The sequence below is a fragment of the Mustela erminea genome, chromosome 3 (assembly GCF_009829155.1).
Source record: "Mustela erminea isolate mMusErm1 chromosome 3, mMusErm1.Pri, whole genome shotgun sequence".
Lineage (NCBI taxonomy): Eukaryota > Metazoa > Chordata > Mammalia > Carnivora > Mustelidae > Mustela > Mustela erminea.
This window is the reverse complement of record NC_045616.1, coordinates 67,480,223-67,497,788: the sequence shown is the minus strand read 5'-3', so window position 1 is coordinate 67,497,788 and position 17,566 is coordinate 67,480,223. Positions and strand designations below refer to the sequence as shown.

The 17,566-nt window shown below is 39.7% G+C and overlaps 1 protein-coding gene across 1 annotated transcript; it reads left to right on the top strand.

Moving 5' to 3' along the window:
• Positions 1–2,310: 2,310 nt before the first annotated feature.
• On the top strand, positions 2,311–15,995 carry MRPS36 (mitochondrial ribosomal protein S36). Its single transcript, XM_032336068.1, has 4 exons — positions 2,311–2,469; positions 13,121–13,184; positions 14,347–14,534; positions 15,054–15,995. Exons 1-4 carry the CDS (start codon positions 2,428–2,430, stop codon positions 15,069–15,071), a joined length of 312 nt encoding a protein of 103 aa, XP_032191959.1. The 5' UTR covers positions 2,311–2,427; the 3' UTR covers positions 15,072–15,995.
• The last annotated feature ends 1,571 nt before the right edge of the window (positions 15,996–17,566 follow it).

The window sequence follows — 17,566 nt, the reverse complement described above, 5'->3', positions numbered from 1 at the left end:
TTGTGACTTTTTAATTTTGTATTTCTACATCACATATTACTTGTATAAGTTAAAAAGTAAAAAGAGTAAATAAGAAAAAATGTTATTTTTCTTATTAAAAAATAGAACTTGGGGCGCCTTGGTGGCTCAGTGGGTTAAAGCCTCTGCCTTTGGCTCGGGTCATGATCCCAGGGTGCTGGGATCTAGTCCCGCATCGGGCTGTCTGCTCAGCAGGGAGCCTGCTTCTCCGACTCTCTCTGCCTGCCTCTCTGCCTGCTTTTGATCTCTGTCTGTCAAATAAATAAATAAAATCTTAAAAAAAAAAAAATAGAACTTGCTCAGGCACCTGGCTAGCTCAGTTGGTAGAGCATGTGACTCTCAATCTGGGGCTTGTGAGTACAAGCCCCATGTTGGGTTTACAGAGTACTAAAAATATATAAACGTTAAAAAAAAAAAAACTTGGAGCACCTGGGTGGTTCAGTGGTTAAAGCCTCTGCCTTCGGCTCCGGTCATGATCTCAGGGTCCTGGAATAGAGCCCTTCATCGGGCTCTCTGCTCAGCAAGGAGCCTGCTTCCCCCTCCTTCTCTGCCTGCCTTTCTGCCAACTTGTGATCTCTCTTTCTGTGTCAAATAAATAAAATCTTAAAAGAAATAAAACTTGCTATCTTTTATAGTATCCCATCCATTTTTAGAGAAAGCTCTAATTTGAATTCCTTATTCAAAGAATTGAATATTTAAATAAATTGAGTTTGGAGCTGTTGATCACTTTTATAGACAATGTAGTATTTTCAACATTCTTTTTCTTTTTAAAAAGATTTTGTTGATTTATTTGAGAGCAAATGAGTGGGGGCAGGGGCAGAAGGACAAGGACCCTGAGATCATAACCCAAGCTTAACTGACTGAGCCACCCAGACACCCTTCAACATTTTTTTAAGCTGGAAGTTCAACCAACTGACCTACTCAGGCCACCCCAATAAGTTACATTTTTCTTACAGAAAAGCATTAATCTGGAAAATACCTTCCTGATGTAAAGATTCAGCATCCTCTAAAAATCTTTTTGCATTTTCCTGGGATTTTCTTATCCTTTGTATTCCCTTCTAAAGCCCAAACTTGAGATGGTCAGTTTTTCCTCAAGTGCTGAACAATTCCCTGGCTTTTAACAAACATTTATATCTCTTTTGGATCCATAGTTTGGCGGATCATTGGAGGACCTGAGGAACACCCACTGTCTAAAACGTTCTTATAGTTTATGTGGCAAAGTCAAATTACACAAGCACATGAAGTCACGAGGTGTACATTATTTCACCAAGGCTCTGTTCACCAAGCCAAACATTACTGTGACAGGAAAGTATACTTCCACAGTAGGGGAGTGCTGGCTTTCAGAATGGGGGAACGAAAATGGGCATCTGAAAAGAATACAGTCCACTATAGTATACAGTCTTGGTCTTAAATATTAACTTCCTTTTTACACATAAAAGACCTCCTTCACCAAGGAGAGTAACTTAGAGTGTCATCTAATCACAACAGTTTCAAAGTTCAGGATCTCATGATACTCTTTCACATCAGGTCCAAATAATGGCTCTTCCTGATCTGGGGTGCCTGGATGCCTCAGGGGGTTAAAGCCCCTGCCTTCAGATCAGGTCATGATTCCAGGGTCCTGGGATCCAGTCCTGCCTCAGGCTCTCTGCTCAGCAGGAAGCCTGCTTACTCCTCTCTCTCTGCCTGCCTCTTTGCCAAGCAGAGAGCCCCATGTGGGGCTTGATCCCAGGACTCTGGGATCATGACCTGAGCCGAAGGCAGAGGCTTAACCCACTGAGCCACCCAGGTGCCCCTAAAAAAGGTTTTTTAAAGATTTTATTTATTTATTTGATAGAGCAAAAGCAGGGGAGAGAGAGAGCCTGAGGCAGGGGAGGGTGAGAGGGAGAAGAAAACTCCCAGCTGAGTGGGGAGCACAGTGAGGGACTCCATCCTGGGACTCCATGATCATTACCCCAGTGGAAGGCAGTTGCTTAACCAACTGAGCCATCTAGGTACCCCTAACTCCCAAGTTTCAACAAGATTGTTTATTTTAGGAAGCCACGTGACTTCATATTTGGCTTCAGGTTAAATTTTGGACACTACTTAAATTAGAATCTGGCTATCTGGATAAGGAAATGGCCCTAATTTACTCATAGGCTTATGTACGAAACACACGGAACACCACAGACCTTCGTCTGCAAAACTGAACAATGGGAAGCACGTGTGGCAATTCCTAGCGGAAAAGCGGGGCGGGGTGGGGCGGGGTCAGGCGCAGAGGGTGGGTTAGCTCCTCCGTGGAGGACGATCCCACCGGATCGCCGGCTCGTCCCTCCTCCGTGACGCCACAGGCAGGGCCCGCCCCCAGCTGCCCTGGACTCCTGTTCTCTCTGCGCCTAGCTAGCGCCCCGGAAGCTGCCCCATCCCGGGGTCATGATGGGCAGCAAGATGGCGTCTGCCAGCAGGGTCGTTCAGGTAAGGAAATTTTGTCGCTTTTACGCACCGTGAGTGGTAGGGACCCTGCTGTATAGTAAAGGCGCTGGGGAGACAAGGCGGTGGCGGAGGCTGCGCCGTCACCGCGGCCTTGGGTAGCGCCAGCGACGCGGCCCGGGGGTATGTGTGAGAATTGGACCTTGAGCCCACTGGGTCGGGCAGTGAGCCGGGACTATAGCTGAGGCTTCAAGCCATGCTGCAGGACTGCAGTGTGTCAGCAGGTAGGCGCAGAACAGCTGCGCCGTCCCCGGACCATACTCTGCCAGGACCTCCGTGGCCCTCTTAGGAGTCAGCGGGCTAGGCTGCCCTGGCAGTAGTCTGGCCAATCGACGTTTAGCATCGTCTGTGATGTCCCCGGATGAGCCAATCGTAAGGAAGGCGGTAACGGCGAGTGGAAGGAAGCGAACCTTGTATCTGACCCGGTGTCCCTTCAAGGTCTTGGGAATAGCCTGAGAACTGGCCTGTGAGCTGCGAACTCACCCCGGGCCTGTCCTCCCCCACCAATCCCAGCATCTAGTTACTGGCTGGGTGGGGGGAATTGAAAGGGGGTAAGATATTATTTAAGTTTATCTGTAATGTTTTACATGCATTAAAACATGTATGGTTGGTGCTTTCCCAGGCCTTCTGTGGCCAAGCTTTTTTCCCCTTGAGTTTAAATTGGTAGCTTAGAGGAACTTTGTTAATCCACACATCAATTACAAACTCCTGATAGCTTTTGTATTTGCTTCTCCAGCAATGATGGCTAAATTAAATAGGAGAGGTAAAGTTAATATATAAAGGGACACAACCTGCACATTTGTGGTGGTTTTACACAGCCTGTTTCCTTGTTTCGGTTTGAAAGATAATCCTAGATCCCAGCCTTCGGTCCCATTGCAAGGAATGATCCTCACTTATTCAGTAGGTAGAGCATTCACTAATTAAAGATTCTGTGAGGACAAGGAGAACCTCTGACAAAGGACTGGTACCCATAATGTATAACCATACATATCCATAATATATATAGCTCAATTTATAAATGGATTAAAAAAATTGAAACTGCACAAAAGAAGATATAAAAATGAGCAATAAGCATGGGAAAAAATGTTCTACTTAACTCTTGCCAGGAGAATACAAATTAAAGCCAGGAAGTGCCACTGCATCTACTAAAGTTATTAAAATTTTAAGAACTGGCAATACCAAGAGAAACCCTCATTGTTGCTGGTAGAATTATAATTCATATGGCCACTTTGGAAATCTGTTTTGTCAGTCGCTAGTAAACATACCTACCCTGTAACCTAGTAATTTTACTCCTAGGTTTATACCTAAGAGAAATGACTATATCTACAAGAAGACATATAAAAATGATGGAATGGCAAGCATATATATTTGATATATTTGGACTAATGTATGCAAAAGTGATAATTTATCATTTACAAAATCATTTTGGCTGCATGAGACATGGGAAGAAGGGTAGTTGGATTAATTCAGGGTTTGAGATTTACAAGTGAGGTGAAGATACACCTCTAGGAAGGAGGATGGGAGTGCTGGTAATAGAATATTGAATGGTCCCTGGGTCCTAGGCTAAATAAGAAAGGAGGTAAAGTCATGGTGGAACCAGTTGACCGGAAAAGGAACAATCAAGGAAATGAAGGGTTTGGTGATGCTTACAGTGGAAAGTAACAGAAGAGTTATACACAAAAAGGTTGTGGTTGAGGTTAGATTGTAGGTTAAGATTTTAGGGACAATATAGCTCTGAACTCAGTGAAGAATTAAAAGAACTTTCCAGAAGTAAATACTAAAGTAGAAGGAATATAAAGGTAAATAGGCAACTCAGAAGTTTTGTTAAAGGAAATAGTGCATGAAAAGAGGAAAAGGAAAAAAAAATCACAGAAAAAGGAAAAGATTAGACCAATTCAAAGGAAGTCACAGAAGTAGATAAAAACAGGAAGATGCAACTTTTGCATAATAAGTAGTCTCTGAAAAAGTAAAAGCAAATAGAACAAGTCTCAAAATGTATAACTTAATAAAACTTGCTTGATATAAAAGAAGACTTAAAACTATACCTTAGACTTGAGAGAATTAACCAGCTGTAGTTGACTAATGGGTATATTCTAGTAGAATCTTGAGGTTTGGTTTGGTTTTTTTTTTTTAAGATTTATGTATTTGAGAGAGAGGGAGCACATGTGTGTAAGCACTTACATGGGGTTGGGGGTGGGAAGGCAGAGAGAGAGGGAGACAAGTTGACTTACCACCGAGCCAAGAGCCTGATGCACACAGGGCTGGATCTCAGGACCCTGAGGTCATGACGAGCTGAAACCAAGAGTTGGATGCCCCACTGACTAAGCCACCCAGGGGCCCCTGGAATCTTTAGATTTTAAAGGAGAAAAAGAAAAAATTTGGGTGATCCAGGCTACAAGACCAAGCACTTAAAAGAGAATGAAAGTTATCAGAGTTTACAACAATAATAGTTCATAAAGGAGGACATTCGGATAACATATGTAAAGTAGTTAAGGATGGAAAATAATAACCAGAGATGTATCTGGCTACATTGACCTTTAAGTTGTAAAGGCTAAAAACCCTTCTACACCTTCACTAACTCAGGGAATATTGTTCCCTGCAGCCCTTCCTACTAGATCTCCCAGAGAATGAAAGACAACTGAGGAATACTTAGTTGTACTCAGAGTTGTTTCAGCATAGGAAATGTATATGAACTTTGAATTATGTGACTGTAAGAACAAGACTGAATAATGGAGATACGGTGAAAGACTTGTTGGTAATACTATTGTTCTGACAGTATAGCTCTAATTCAACTTTTAAAATGGAGGAATAAGGGGGAGAGTATACAAAAGCTGGAATATACCTGCCTCTGGTTATTAACTGGTAGTAAAAGATGGGAAGGAAAGCAGAGAAGCGATCACTATCACCTGCTTTCATTCTTTCTCATATTAATGTACCAATGGGTAGTATCTCAGAAGGTGGCCATTAAGGGTATTATGTAAAGGTAGTAATGTAAATATAAATGCAAAAAAGCCATAATTTATAATTCTTTCCAAATTAAAAAAAAATACCACAAGTGAAAGCAAAAAAAAAGATACGACAAAGGAATTTATATTTAAATAATCATAAAATGATATGACAAAATATACCCAACTTGTGAGTTATATCTGTAAATGTAAATGATCTGGGGTGCCTGGGTGGCTCAGTGGGTTAAAGCCTCTGCCTTCGGCTCAGGTCATGATCCCAGAGTCCTGGGATCGAGCCCCACATTGGGCTCTCTGCTCCATGGGGAGCCTGCTTCCTCCTCTCTCTGCCTGTCTCTCTGCTTACTTGTGATCTCTGTCAAATAAATAAATAAAACTCTTTTGAGGGAAAAAAAATGTAAATGATCTAAATCCTTTTTAGAAAATTACTCTCGGGGCGCCTGGGTGGCTCAGTGGGTTAAAGCCTCTGCCTTTGGACCAGGTCATGATTCTGGGGTCCTGGGATCGAGCCCCGAGTTGGGCTCTCTGCTCAGCAGGGAGCCTGCTTCCCTTCCTCTCTTTCTCTGCCTGCCTCTCTGTCTACTTGTCATCTCTCTCTGTCAAATAAATAAATAAAATCTTAAAAAAAAAAAAAAACTTAAAAAAAATTACTCTCAACTTGGCTAGCAAATACCTATCCAATGCTATGCTATATATGAGGCATACCTCAAACTAAGAGACTTAGAAAGGTAAAAATTAAAAATTAAAAGCTATTTAACTGAACTGTGACAAAGGAGCAAACACAATAGTTGGAGAAAAAATAGTCTTTTCAATAAATGTTGTGGAACAACTGGATATTCACTTGGAAAAAATGAATCTAGACACAGACCTTATACCCTTCATAAAAATTGACTCAAAATGGATCGTAGAATTGTATGTAAAATGTAAAACTGTAAAACTAGAAAATAACATAAAAAATGTAGATGATCTTAGGTTTGCCTGAATTTTTTAATTTTTAATTTATTTTTCTAAAGATTTTATTTATTTTGACAGAGAGAAAGTGAGTGTTTGTGCATGTGAGCATAAGCAGGGGGAAGGGCAGAGGCAGGAGTAGAAGCAGGTTCCCTGCTGAACAGGGAACCCTCTATAGGACTGGATCCCAGGACCCTAAGTTCATGACCTGAACTAAAAGTAGAGGCCCAGTGAAATGAGCCACCCAGGCATCCCTAGATGTGATTTTTTTTTTTAAGATTTTATTTATTTATTTGATAGAGAGAGATGACAAGTAGGCAGAGAGGCAGACCGGGGGTGGGGGGCGAAGCAGGCTCCCCGCTAAGCAGAGAGCCCAATGTGGGGTTTGATCCCAGGGCCCTTGAGATCATGACCTGAGCCGAAGGCGGAGGCTTTAACCCACTGAGCCACCCAGACGCCCCTAGATGTGACTTTTTAGATACAACACCAAAGACATGATAATGTGAAAGAAATAATTGATAAGCTGAATGTCATTCAAATTAAAATCTTGTCTACAAAAGACAGTTAAGTTAGTGAGATAACATGCTACAGACAGGGAGAAAATACTTGCAAAAACCACCAATAAAGGACCATTATCCAGATTATACAAATAACTCCTAAAACTTGGGGCACCTGGGGGGCTCAGTGGGTTAAGCCTCTGCCTTCAGCTCAGGTCATGATCTCAGGGTCCGGGGATCGAGCCCCACATCGGGCTCTCTGCTCAGCGGGAAGCCTGCTTCTTCCTCTCTGCCTGCCTCTCTGTTTACTTGTAATTTCTCTCTCTGTCAAATAAATAAATAAATAAAATCTTAAAAACAAAAAACAAAAAAACAAAACTCGGGGCGCCTGGGTGGCCCAGTGGGTTAAAGCCTCTGCCTTCGGCTCAGGTCAAGATCAGAGGACCTGGGATCAAGCCCTGCATCGGTCTCTCTGCTCAGCAGGGAGCCTGCTTCCTCCTCTCTCTCTGCCTGCCTTTCTGCCTACTTGTGATCTCTGTCAAATAAATAAATAAAATCTTAAAAAAAAAAAAAAAACCTCTTAAAACTTAACACAAGAAAACAACCTGATTTAAAATTGGGTGGGGTGCCTAGGTTGCTCATTCCATTAAATGTCTGGCTCTTGATTTTAGCTCAGGTCTTGACAGGGTCCTGAGTTTGGGTTTGAGCCCTGTGCTGGGCTGTGGGGCCCACTTAAAACAACAACAACAAAATGGCCAAAAGCCCTGAACAGACTCCTCATCAAAGACAGATCACAGGCATATGTAAAGGTGCTCAATATCATATGTCATCATGGATTTGCAAATTAAAACAGCAAAGAAATATAACTTTATACCTGCTAGAGTGGCCGAAATCCAGAAGAATGTGGATACTGCCAAATGCTGGCTAAGATGTAGAGCACTAGGCAGTCATTCGCTCCTGCTGAGAATGTAATATGGTACAGCCACTTTGGAAGGCAGTTTGGCAGTTTCTTTAAAAACTTGATATACTTTAACTATATGATAAAAAAAATTGCACTTTGCTGTTTACCCAAATGAGCTGAAAACTTATATTTACATAGAAACCTGCACATGGATATTTATAGCAGCTTTATTCATAATTGTCAAAATTTGGAAGCAACCAAGATATCCTTCAGTAGTAGGTGAATAGATACATAAACTGTGATACATTCAGGCAATGGAATATTATCCAACACTAAAAAGGAATTTGCTATCAAGCCATGAAAAGACATGGAGGAAACTTATATGCATGTTACTGAATGAAAGAAACTGAAAAAAGACTACTTTATGATTCCAAATATGTGACCTTCTGGAAGAGAAAACTGGAAACAATAAAAAGATCAGTGGTTGCCAGGGGTTAGTTGGGGAGGAAGTGATAAATTGCAAAGGGATCTGATATCTTAATGTAAAAAATGAAGCCAAAATTGCAAAGAATTATACATGCACAAATGAGTACATATAAAACTGACCAAATCTAAAATAAGCTGTACCAGTGTCGGTTTCCTGGTTTTGATATTGTGCTATAGTTATGTAAGATACTACTGTAGTAGAAACTGAATGAAGTTACCAGGAATTTCCCTGTACATTTTTTGCAACTTCGTATGATTCCGTAATTATTTCAGAATTGAAAATTAAAAGAAACAATACCATGCAATACTAAATGAAAACAAGACTTTCTTTCTAACTGGAACAGTGAAAACTTACCCAACTATGCTTTAAAATCAAGATACAGGGTACTGGGTAGCTCAGCTGTTAAGCGTCTACCTTCAGCTCAGGTCATGATCCCAGAGTCCTGGGATGGAGCCCCGCATCAGGCTCCTTGCTCAACGGAGAGCCTGCTTCTCCCTCTCCCACTCCCCCTGCCTATGTTTCCTCTGCCTGTGTCTCTCTCTGTCAGATAAATAAATAAAATCTTTTTTTTTTTTTTAAAGATTTTATTTATTTATTTGACAGAGAGAAATCACAAGTAGATGGAGAGGCAGGCAGAGAGAGAGAGAGAGGGAAGCAGGCTCCCTGCTGAGCAGAGAGCCCGATGCGGGACTCGATCCCAGGACCCCGAGATCATGACCTGAGCCGAAGGCAGCGGCTTAATCCACTGAGCCACCCAGGCGCCCCTAAAATCTTTTTTTTTTTTAAGATTTTATTTATTTATTTGACAGATCACAAGTAGGCAGAGAGGCAGGCAGAGAGAGAGAGGGGGAAGCAGGCTCCCTGCTGAGCAGAGAGCCCTATAGGGGGGGCTCGATCCCAGGATTCTGGGATCATTACCTGAGCCGGAGGCAGAGGCTTTAATCCACTGAGACACCCAGGCGTCCCTAAATAAAATCTTTAAAAATAAAAATCAAGGGACGCCTGGGTGGCTCAGTTGGTTAGGCGGCTGCCTTCGGCTCAGGTCATGATCCCAGCGTCCTGGGATCGAGTCCCACATCGGGCTCCTTGCTCGGCAGGGAGCCTGCTTCTCCCTCTGCCTCTAGCCTGCCACTCTGTCTGCCTGTGTTTGCGCTCTGTATCTGTCTCTCTCTCTATAACAAATAAATAAAAAAAATCTTTAAAAAAAAAATAAAATAAAATAAAAAATAAAAATAAAAATAAAAATAAAGATGTATTAAGTGGAAAAAACTGATAATGTGGGCTGTACTGGAAGGGGGAAAAAAAAGCTATGTTTACTCATCCAAAAAAATAAAAACCATTCAACTAAAAAAAAACTAGGTAAAAAATTTGCAACAGAAAAAGAGTTTATAAGCATACTATATAAAGAACTTATAAGCATAGAAAAATAGGCAAGAGCTGTGAATATCATCTTCACAGGTAAAGAAATGAAAATGCTCTTAACCATATGAAGAGATGAACAGCCTTACTTATAAGATAGCTGATAATGAAAACTACATGGAGATAACATTTTTCCCTACTGAGATTTGATTAAAAATGTACAAGTCAGATAACACAAGTCTGTTGGGAAGGCTGTGTGTAAGCAGGCACTCATTGGTCACTCTAGGATCCAGTATGGGAATGTAAAACAGTATAAACTCCGTGAAAGAAAATCTACCAGTACTTCTCAAGATTGGATTTTTTCTCTTTTGACTCAGCAGTCGCTTTCCGAGGAATCTCACCCACAGATATACTGGCACAGATGCCATGGAAACCCAGAGGAGGAGTTTTAAAATCACACTTTTAAAATCAGGAAAGCTTTTTAGAGGGAAGTGATATTTGATTGTTTTAACAGATCAACAGATGAGGGACACCTGGGTGGCTCAGTCTGTTAGGCGTTTGCCTTCAGCTCAGGTCATGATACCAGGGTCTTGGGATTGAGCCCTGTGTCAGGTGTCCTTCTCAGCCAGGAATCTGCTTCTCCTCCCTCTCCTCGTGTCCTTGTTCATGCTCTCTCTCTTTCACTCCCCTTTGCTCTCTCTCAAATAGATAAATCTTAAAACTTAAAAAAAATTAATAAACAGATGAAAGCACTGACTGAAAAATGGAAGCAGGACAGGACTGAGGATAGATTTCCTGGCATGGAACACAAGCTGTGGATTGAATGGGATGAAATGGCATGATGAATAGGGAACAGAAAAGTACTTCAGAATACCTGGAATAAAAGGTATATAAGGCAGGGGTGCCTGGGTGGCTCAGTGGGTTAAGCCTCTGCCTTTGGCTCAGGTCATGATCTCAGGGTCCTGGGATTGAGCCCCACATCAGGCTCTCTGCTCAGCAGGGAGCCTGCTTCCCCCACCCCCGCCTGCCTCTCTGCTTGCTTGTGATCTCTCTCTCTCTGTCAAATAAATAAATAAAATCTTAAAAAAAAAAGTATATAAGGCAGTGGTGGGGATTGAGGCTTGAGAGGTAAGTAGATGCCAAATCAGGATGGGCCTGTGAATGACAAATCTAAGTTTGAAGTTTATCTTGAAAGCTGTTGAACATGTTTAAAACTTTTAAATAGGGTATTGAAAATGGATGGATAAAACATTATTTCAGGAAGCTTGGCTATGAAAAGGAAAAATAGTCACTAGAGGGATAATTGGTTTTTTAAAAATTTTTTATTTAAGGGGGGCACCTGGGTGGTTCAGTGGGTTAAGCCTCTGCCTTCGGCTCAGGTCATGATCTCAGGGTCCAGGGATTGAGCCCTACATCGGTCTTTCTGCTCGGGGGGGGGCCTGCCTCTCTCTGCCTCTGCTTACCTCTCTGCCTGCTTGTGATCTCTGTCAAATAAATAAATAAAATCTTAAAAAAAATTTTTTTTTAATTTAAGTACAGTTGACACACAATGTTACATTAGACTCCGTTTTTTAGCATGAAAGACTTGTGTGTACCCTTATACTGTGGGAGACAACTCTATTCTAGCATTTTCTTACAGCAGCACAGTTATGGTGGTGGTTTCAGGCTGGTCCCAACGAACCTATTTACTTCTGTACTCATATAAACTAATATGTAATACATATATACAGTATTTTGCAGATAAACATATCTCACTATCACTAGTTACAGAGCAACTCAGAGATTACTTTAGATGCAAATAATACTGTTCATTAGAGTCTTAGCATTGTGTATTCAGAAAATTTAATATTGAAAGATCCCTTTAAGTTCCTCTATAGCATTATCTGGAATTCTAGGGATAAAACAGTAATACTCTGCAAATATTTGTTATAAAAACAATATTCTAAAAATATATATTATCATGGGTATAGCCCTCAGACCAAAAGCACTAACAAAACTAACAAAATGTTTAAATTGTTCTTTGTGTGCTTGGGAATTATAGACAGTGTTTTCTTATTTGTGCTTTTTTCCATTTCTTCCAATTATTTTACACAGAACATGTGTTACTTTTGTAATTTTGAAAAAATACTTTCTTTTAAAAATTTTATTTATTTGTCAGACAGTGAGAGCACAAGCAGGGGCATGGGGGGCAAAGGGAGAAGCAGTCTCCCCACTGAGCACGGAGTCCAAGGCGGAACTGGATTCATGAACCCTGGGATCATGACCTGAGCTGAAGGCAGATGCTTAACCGACTGAACCACCCAGGCATCCCAGAAAAAGTTGTGGTTTTTTTGTTTTGTTTTTAGAAAAAGTATTTTCTTTTTTTTTTTAAAGATTTTATTTATTTATTTGACAGAGAGAAATCACAAGTAGATGGAGAGGCAGGCAGAGAGAGAGAGAGGGAAGCAGGCTCCCTGCTGAGCAGAGAGCCCGATGCGGGACTCGATCCCAGGACCCTGAGATCATGACCTGAGCCGAAGGCAGCGGCTTAACCCACTGAGCCACCCAGGCGCCCTAGAAAAAGTATTTTATTTCTTTTTTTTTTTTTTTTTAAAGATTTTATTTATTTGACAGAGAGAAATTACAAGTACACTGAGAGGCAGGCAGAGAGAGAGAGAGAAGGAAGCAGGCTCCCTGCTGAGCAGAGAGCCCGATGCGGGACTCGATCCCAGGACCCTGAGATCATGACCTGAGCCGAAGGCAGCGGCTTAACCCACTGAGCCACCCAGGCGCCCGAAAAAGTATTTTCTTAATGACCTAATTTTTAGTATGCTTTTTACCCTATTTTACACTGCTAGATATTGACATAGGAAAACAAACTCAATACAAGTCAGGAAACTTCGAATTTTTACCAGGCAGCAGGGCAATACATGTCAGCAACATAAGATCTGTGTCATCTATTTCATAGGGTTGTTGTTTTTTTTTTAAAGATTTTATTTATTTATTTGAGAGAGAGAAAAGTAAGAGAGAGCATGAGAGGGGAGAAGGTCAGAGGGAGAAGTGGACTCCCTGCGGAGCGGGAGCCCTATGTGGTACTTGATCCCGGGACTCTGGGATCATGACCTGGGCCGAAGGCAGTTGCTTAACCAGCTAAGCCACCCAGGTGCCTCCATAGGGTTGTTTTTGAGGTCAGTTGGTAGTATAGTAAAATATAAGTAAAGTATAAATATAAAGTATAAAATAAATAATATAAAGTATAGTAAAATACAAGTTAAGTGTAAAGTCCAAAGTTACTATGAAGAGCAGATAAGATAAATTAATAGTTTATAGACCAGCTCTCCTGGTTGGGGAAGAGTAAAATAGTCAGATTTAAAGTTGCTGTGAAATACTAAGTTTATTTTAACAAAGGTATCTGTGAAGCTCAGTAGGTGGTTTCTTTTATAGTTAATAGTTTTAGTGCTTCATCTTTTTTTTCCATGTATTTTAATTTTTCCTTTAGGTAGTCAAGCCACATACTCCATTAATAAGATTCCCTGACAGAAGAGACAATCCTAAACCTAATGGTAAGTTATACTTCAGATTTTTTAAATACATATATATGTACAAGCATTTTTATATATGAATATGCTATTATAGGCATTCTTACTCATTTTAAAATCCAAGAGACCATTGTAGCTTAGATCACAGTGGTCTGCTAGGTTTTATGCAAGTAGAAATTAACTTCATATTACCTCCATTTAAAAAGGTGGTGACTCAACAGAAATGTCTCTGAATTTTTAAGGATATTGATTTTATATAGGGAAATTTTTGTTCTTTCCTTTCTTCTGTCCTTGAAAAGACTATCCCATGCTTACATTGGAGAGATTGTGAGGAACAGTAGCCATTCTTATATTTTTCTCCCAACTGACCTTCTTTTCTTTCATTCACTCATTTACTCATTCACTCAATAGATGAAGACTGCTTTAGCCCTGAGCAATCATTGCCTATAAAGTAACTCAAGATTCTGAACATGTTGTTCTCTTTTCTGTCCATTTTACCCAGTCCTTTGTCCCTGTTTTTTTTTTTTTTAATTCCAGTAGACTTAATTTACAGTGCCCAATATAGTGATTCAACAACTCTATACATTACCCAGTAATCATTATTCTTGTCCCTGTTTTTATTATAAGATATTTGATCTTCAATTCAGGGAGGAGCTTAACAAGTTTTATAAGGATATATATCTCTATATATATATAGATATATATCTATGCATATATATCTATATATATATTTTAAAGATTTTATTTATTTGACAGAGAGCACAAATGGGGGAGTGGGAGAGGGAGAAACATGCTTCCCACTGTGCAGGGATCCCAGGCCCCTGGGATCATGACCTGATCCAAAGGCAATTGCTTAACCAACTGAACCATCCAGGCGCCCCTTATAGGGATATTTTTAACTATAAATGCCAGCATTTGACAAAATTCAGGTTATGAGATTATCTATATGGGTTGAACTTCACTACCTAGAAGTTTTATTATTTTACAAACTTGTTTTAGTAATTCATTCGCTTAAGCCTACCTCCTTATTTAAAATGAACTTTACCCAACTAAGTTACTCAATAATACCTGTTAGAATTACACTTAGCACTTGAAGAATGACTTGCTTATTCAATAATAGATAACTCAAAATAGTATTTTAAGATACCTGAACAATTTATTTCTCTAATTATATATTTTTTTTCAGTATCAGAAGTTTTGAGATCAGCAGGACTACCATCTCACTCTTCTTCAATTTCACAGCATTCTAAAGGAAGTAAATCACCAGATTTGCTGATGCATCAGGGTCCACCAGATACTGCAGAAATAATAAAAACATTACCTCAGAAATACAGAAGGAAACTTGTATCTCAAGAAGAAATTGAATTTATCCAAGTATGTCATTGCTTTTTATTTTAGTACGATCAAAACACATGAACATTTTTGGCTTTTGGAATTTCATAGGCTGATTTTCTTGCTCTTCCATCACCTTGTCATGGTGGGTCAATAACTAAGACCAAGATAGTCAGGCCCGGACTATGAGAAGTAAACCATGTACAAGCCCTCAGTAGAGATACATGAAGGGATATATGTGTGGAAGTATAATATGGAAAGTAGTAATAACCGTAATACATGAAAGAAGCTCTTTAGAATCCTTGGTAACTTTTCAGTGTGAAGGGCTGCTGAGACCAAGAAATTTGAGGCCCACCAATCAGGGTCAACCTTGAGTCCTTTCCAGATCAGAAATTGTTTATAACATTGATAGGAGTGCCTAAGAGAAATGAAAAATTGAAATTGTTTTTTTAAACCCTAAAGGTCATTTGATTAAAGTGGTGTAAATTTGTATAGTGACCATTAAAACATTTCTTCTGTAAATATAACACCTAATTTTTTGCTTTGTTTTTTCCTTTTCAGCGTGGAGGTCCGGAATAATCACTGACAGTGTGGCTGCTATTTGTCATCAGACAAAAAAATAGTCTTTACAATAAAGACTGTCCAAAAATCCAAAATGGCACATGAGAAATTATATAGCAAACAACTTGAATACTCTGCAAAAAGAAAAAAAATGAAATATAGAAAATTTAGATGGACAGTTGTATCTTCTAATATATGTATCTTGGTCAGCTTCTGCAAAAGCTCACCTAATTGTTTATATGCTTATTAAAGTATACATTTTTAAATGTTAGCCTATTAATTTACTCTCAGTTATCAAGTATTTCCAGTGTTGGAGCTATTAAAAGTACACAGTATCTAGTAAACTATCACAGGTTTTTATCAGAGAGAATTGCTGCTTGGGGAAGTGATTTTCCTGAAATTGGATGAGGATCAATGAAAGAATTACTCCATTATTTGTTCTTAGTTTTCTTAACATTTTTCCATTCACAGAGTTACTGGAGTATAACTAGTTTAAAAAGCATATCCTACACTAAGTAATAAAAATATAGTCAAGGTAAAACAGGTGACTTTGTGGTATTAAAACTGGGAGTTAAGACAAAAGATTATTTGTAACCTATATTCAGAAGAAAGTGCCAGAGTTTAAAATGGAAAATATGGGATCAAAATAAATATAAACCTAGGAATAGATGTTTGCTTAGACATTGCAACTTACTGTATTAGGGCTGTTAAGAAAGTCTCATTCTTTGATTACTTTTACTGTTTTGTCATCATGTGTGCAAATTCTGAAAACCACTAACTTTCTCAAACTTAAATGTTTGAAAGTCTCATAAAATCAACCTAAATATTTGCCTTATTAAGGCAATTTATGAAATTTTAATAGGGTCTTAGAGTGCCAACGGTATGTATTATTGTTAAAGTAAAGCCTCACAAAGCTAAATAAATTTTCTTCCATACCTTGAATGATTTCTAGAATATGCTTTAAGGAAGTCATTCCTAATAGTAAGGGTAGCTCATGGGTATTAGAGTCGAATTGTTGTTGAGTATTGCTCATTTACCTGTAGACTAAGCTTTGGTTTTTTTGTTTGTTTTGTTACTTTTTTGTTTTTGTTTTGTCTTTTTGCTATTCCATAGTTTATCTGCTTCTCCTATGAGTTCTCTGTTGTGACCAGTATAAATGTTGCCCAAGTTGAATATGAGATAGGTGTTTGGTACTAGAAATAAGCTGTTCTGGTGACTCAGAAAAACAATGTGATTGATGATTTTTCTGTTATCATTTAAAAACTTACTTGGAATATATTCTTTAAAGTTAGCCCTATTTTCTTTTTTTCCCCTTAATTTTTACATTTCAGTTCCAGGAAAACAAGGTCATTTTTTTTTGCTTTCCGAAACAAAGTTGGTTCAGATAATGAAGAGTGATTTCTGTGATTCTGTGGGCCAGCAGTCAGAAGCCCCATACTAGAACTGTCTGAAGGCCATCTTTGCTATAGCTCCAGCCATGAATGTCACAAAGAAAAAAGTTATCACTTTTACAGAATTTATGAGCACAAGTATGGCAAAAAGGCATGCTCAGTGGGAATTGGTGTCATAAGGTGAGCTCCCAAAGAAGATGGTATAGAAGGAATTCTGGCTTAGCTTTTTTTTTTTTTTTTTAAGATTTTATTTATTTATTTGACAGAGAGAGATCACAAGTAGGCAGAGAAGCAGGCAGAGAGAGAGGAGGAAGCAGGCTCCCCGCTGAGCAGAGAGCCCGATGCGGGGCTCGATCCCAGGACCCTGAGATCATGACCTGAGCCGAAGGCAGAGGCTTAACCCACTGAGCCACCCAGGTGCCCCTGGCTTAGCTTTAAATAAATAGCCTGTATTTTCATTTAGGAGATAAATATATATAACCATCCACAAATTGCTGAATTTGTTCAAGCTTCAGATTTCCTCCCTAATGCTATACAATATGATAGGATCCATTAGTGCATTGTGTATTACTTTTTTTTCCACTTTTATTTATCAGAGCACAAGCAGGGGAGTGGCAGGCAGAGACAGAGGGAGAAGCAGGCTTCCCACTGAGGAAGGAGACTGATGTGGCTCTGGATCCCAGGATCCTAGAATCATGTCCTGAGCTGAAGGCAAACACTTAACTTGACTGAACCATCCCGGTGTCCCTATGGTGTTATTACTTTGTAGCAAATCAAAACTTAATGACTGAAAACTCAAAATGTGGTTAAAAACAATAATCACTTAACAGGTATGGATTTTTTATCTCTGGGTATAGATTTCTGGAGCAGTTTGGCTGGACAGCTCTCCATGTCTTTCAGGAGGTTGTAATCAGAGACCAGCTGGGGCTGCAATTATTGAAGGCTTGACTGGAGCTAGATGATTTACCTCCAGGGTGACTCACTCACATGACTGCCAAGTTGATGATGGCTGTTGGCCAGAGGTCCTAGTTCTTCCCCATGTAGACCTCTTCACAGGGCTACCGGATTGAACTCTTACATGAAGCCTGACTTCACCCAGCGCACATGATCTAAGCATGCAAG

What these genes read in the sequence shown, in the direction of transcription:
- MRPS36 (XM_032336068.1), top strand. Translation starts at nt 2,428, where the DNA reads ATGATGGGCAGCAAGATGGCGTCTGCCAGCAGGGTCGTTCAG. An exon ending in CTGCCAGCAGGGTCGTTCAG is followed by an intron (nt 2,470 to 13,120) that starts GTAAGGAAATTT and finishes TTTTTCCTTTAG; the next exon opens with GTAGTCAAGCCACATACTCC. An exon ending in AGACAATCCTAAACCTAATG is followed by an intron (nt 13,185 to 14,346) that starts GTAAGTTATACT and finishes ATTTTTTTTCAG; the next exon opens with TATCAGAAGTTTTGAGATCA.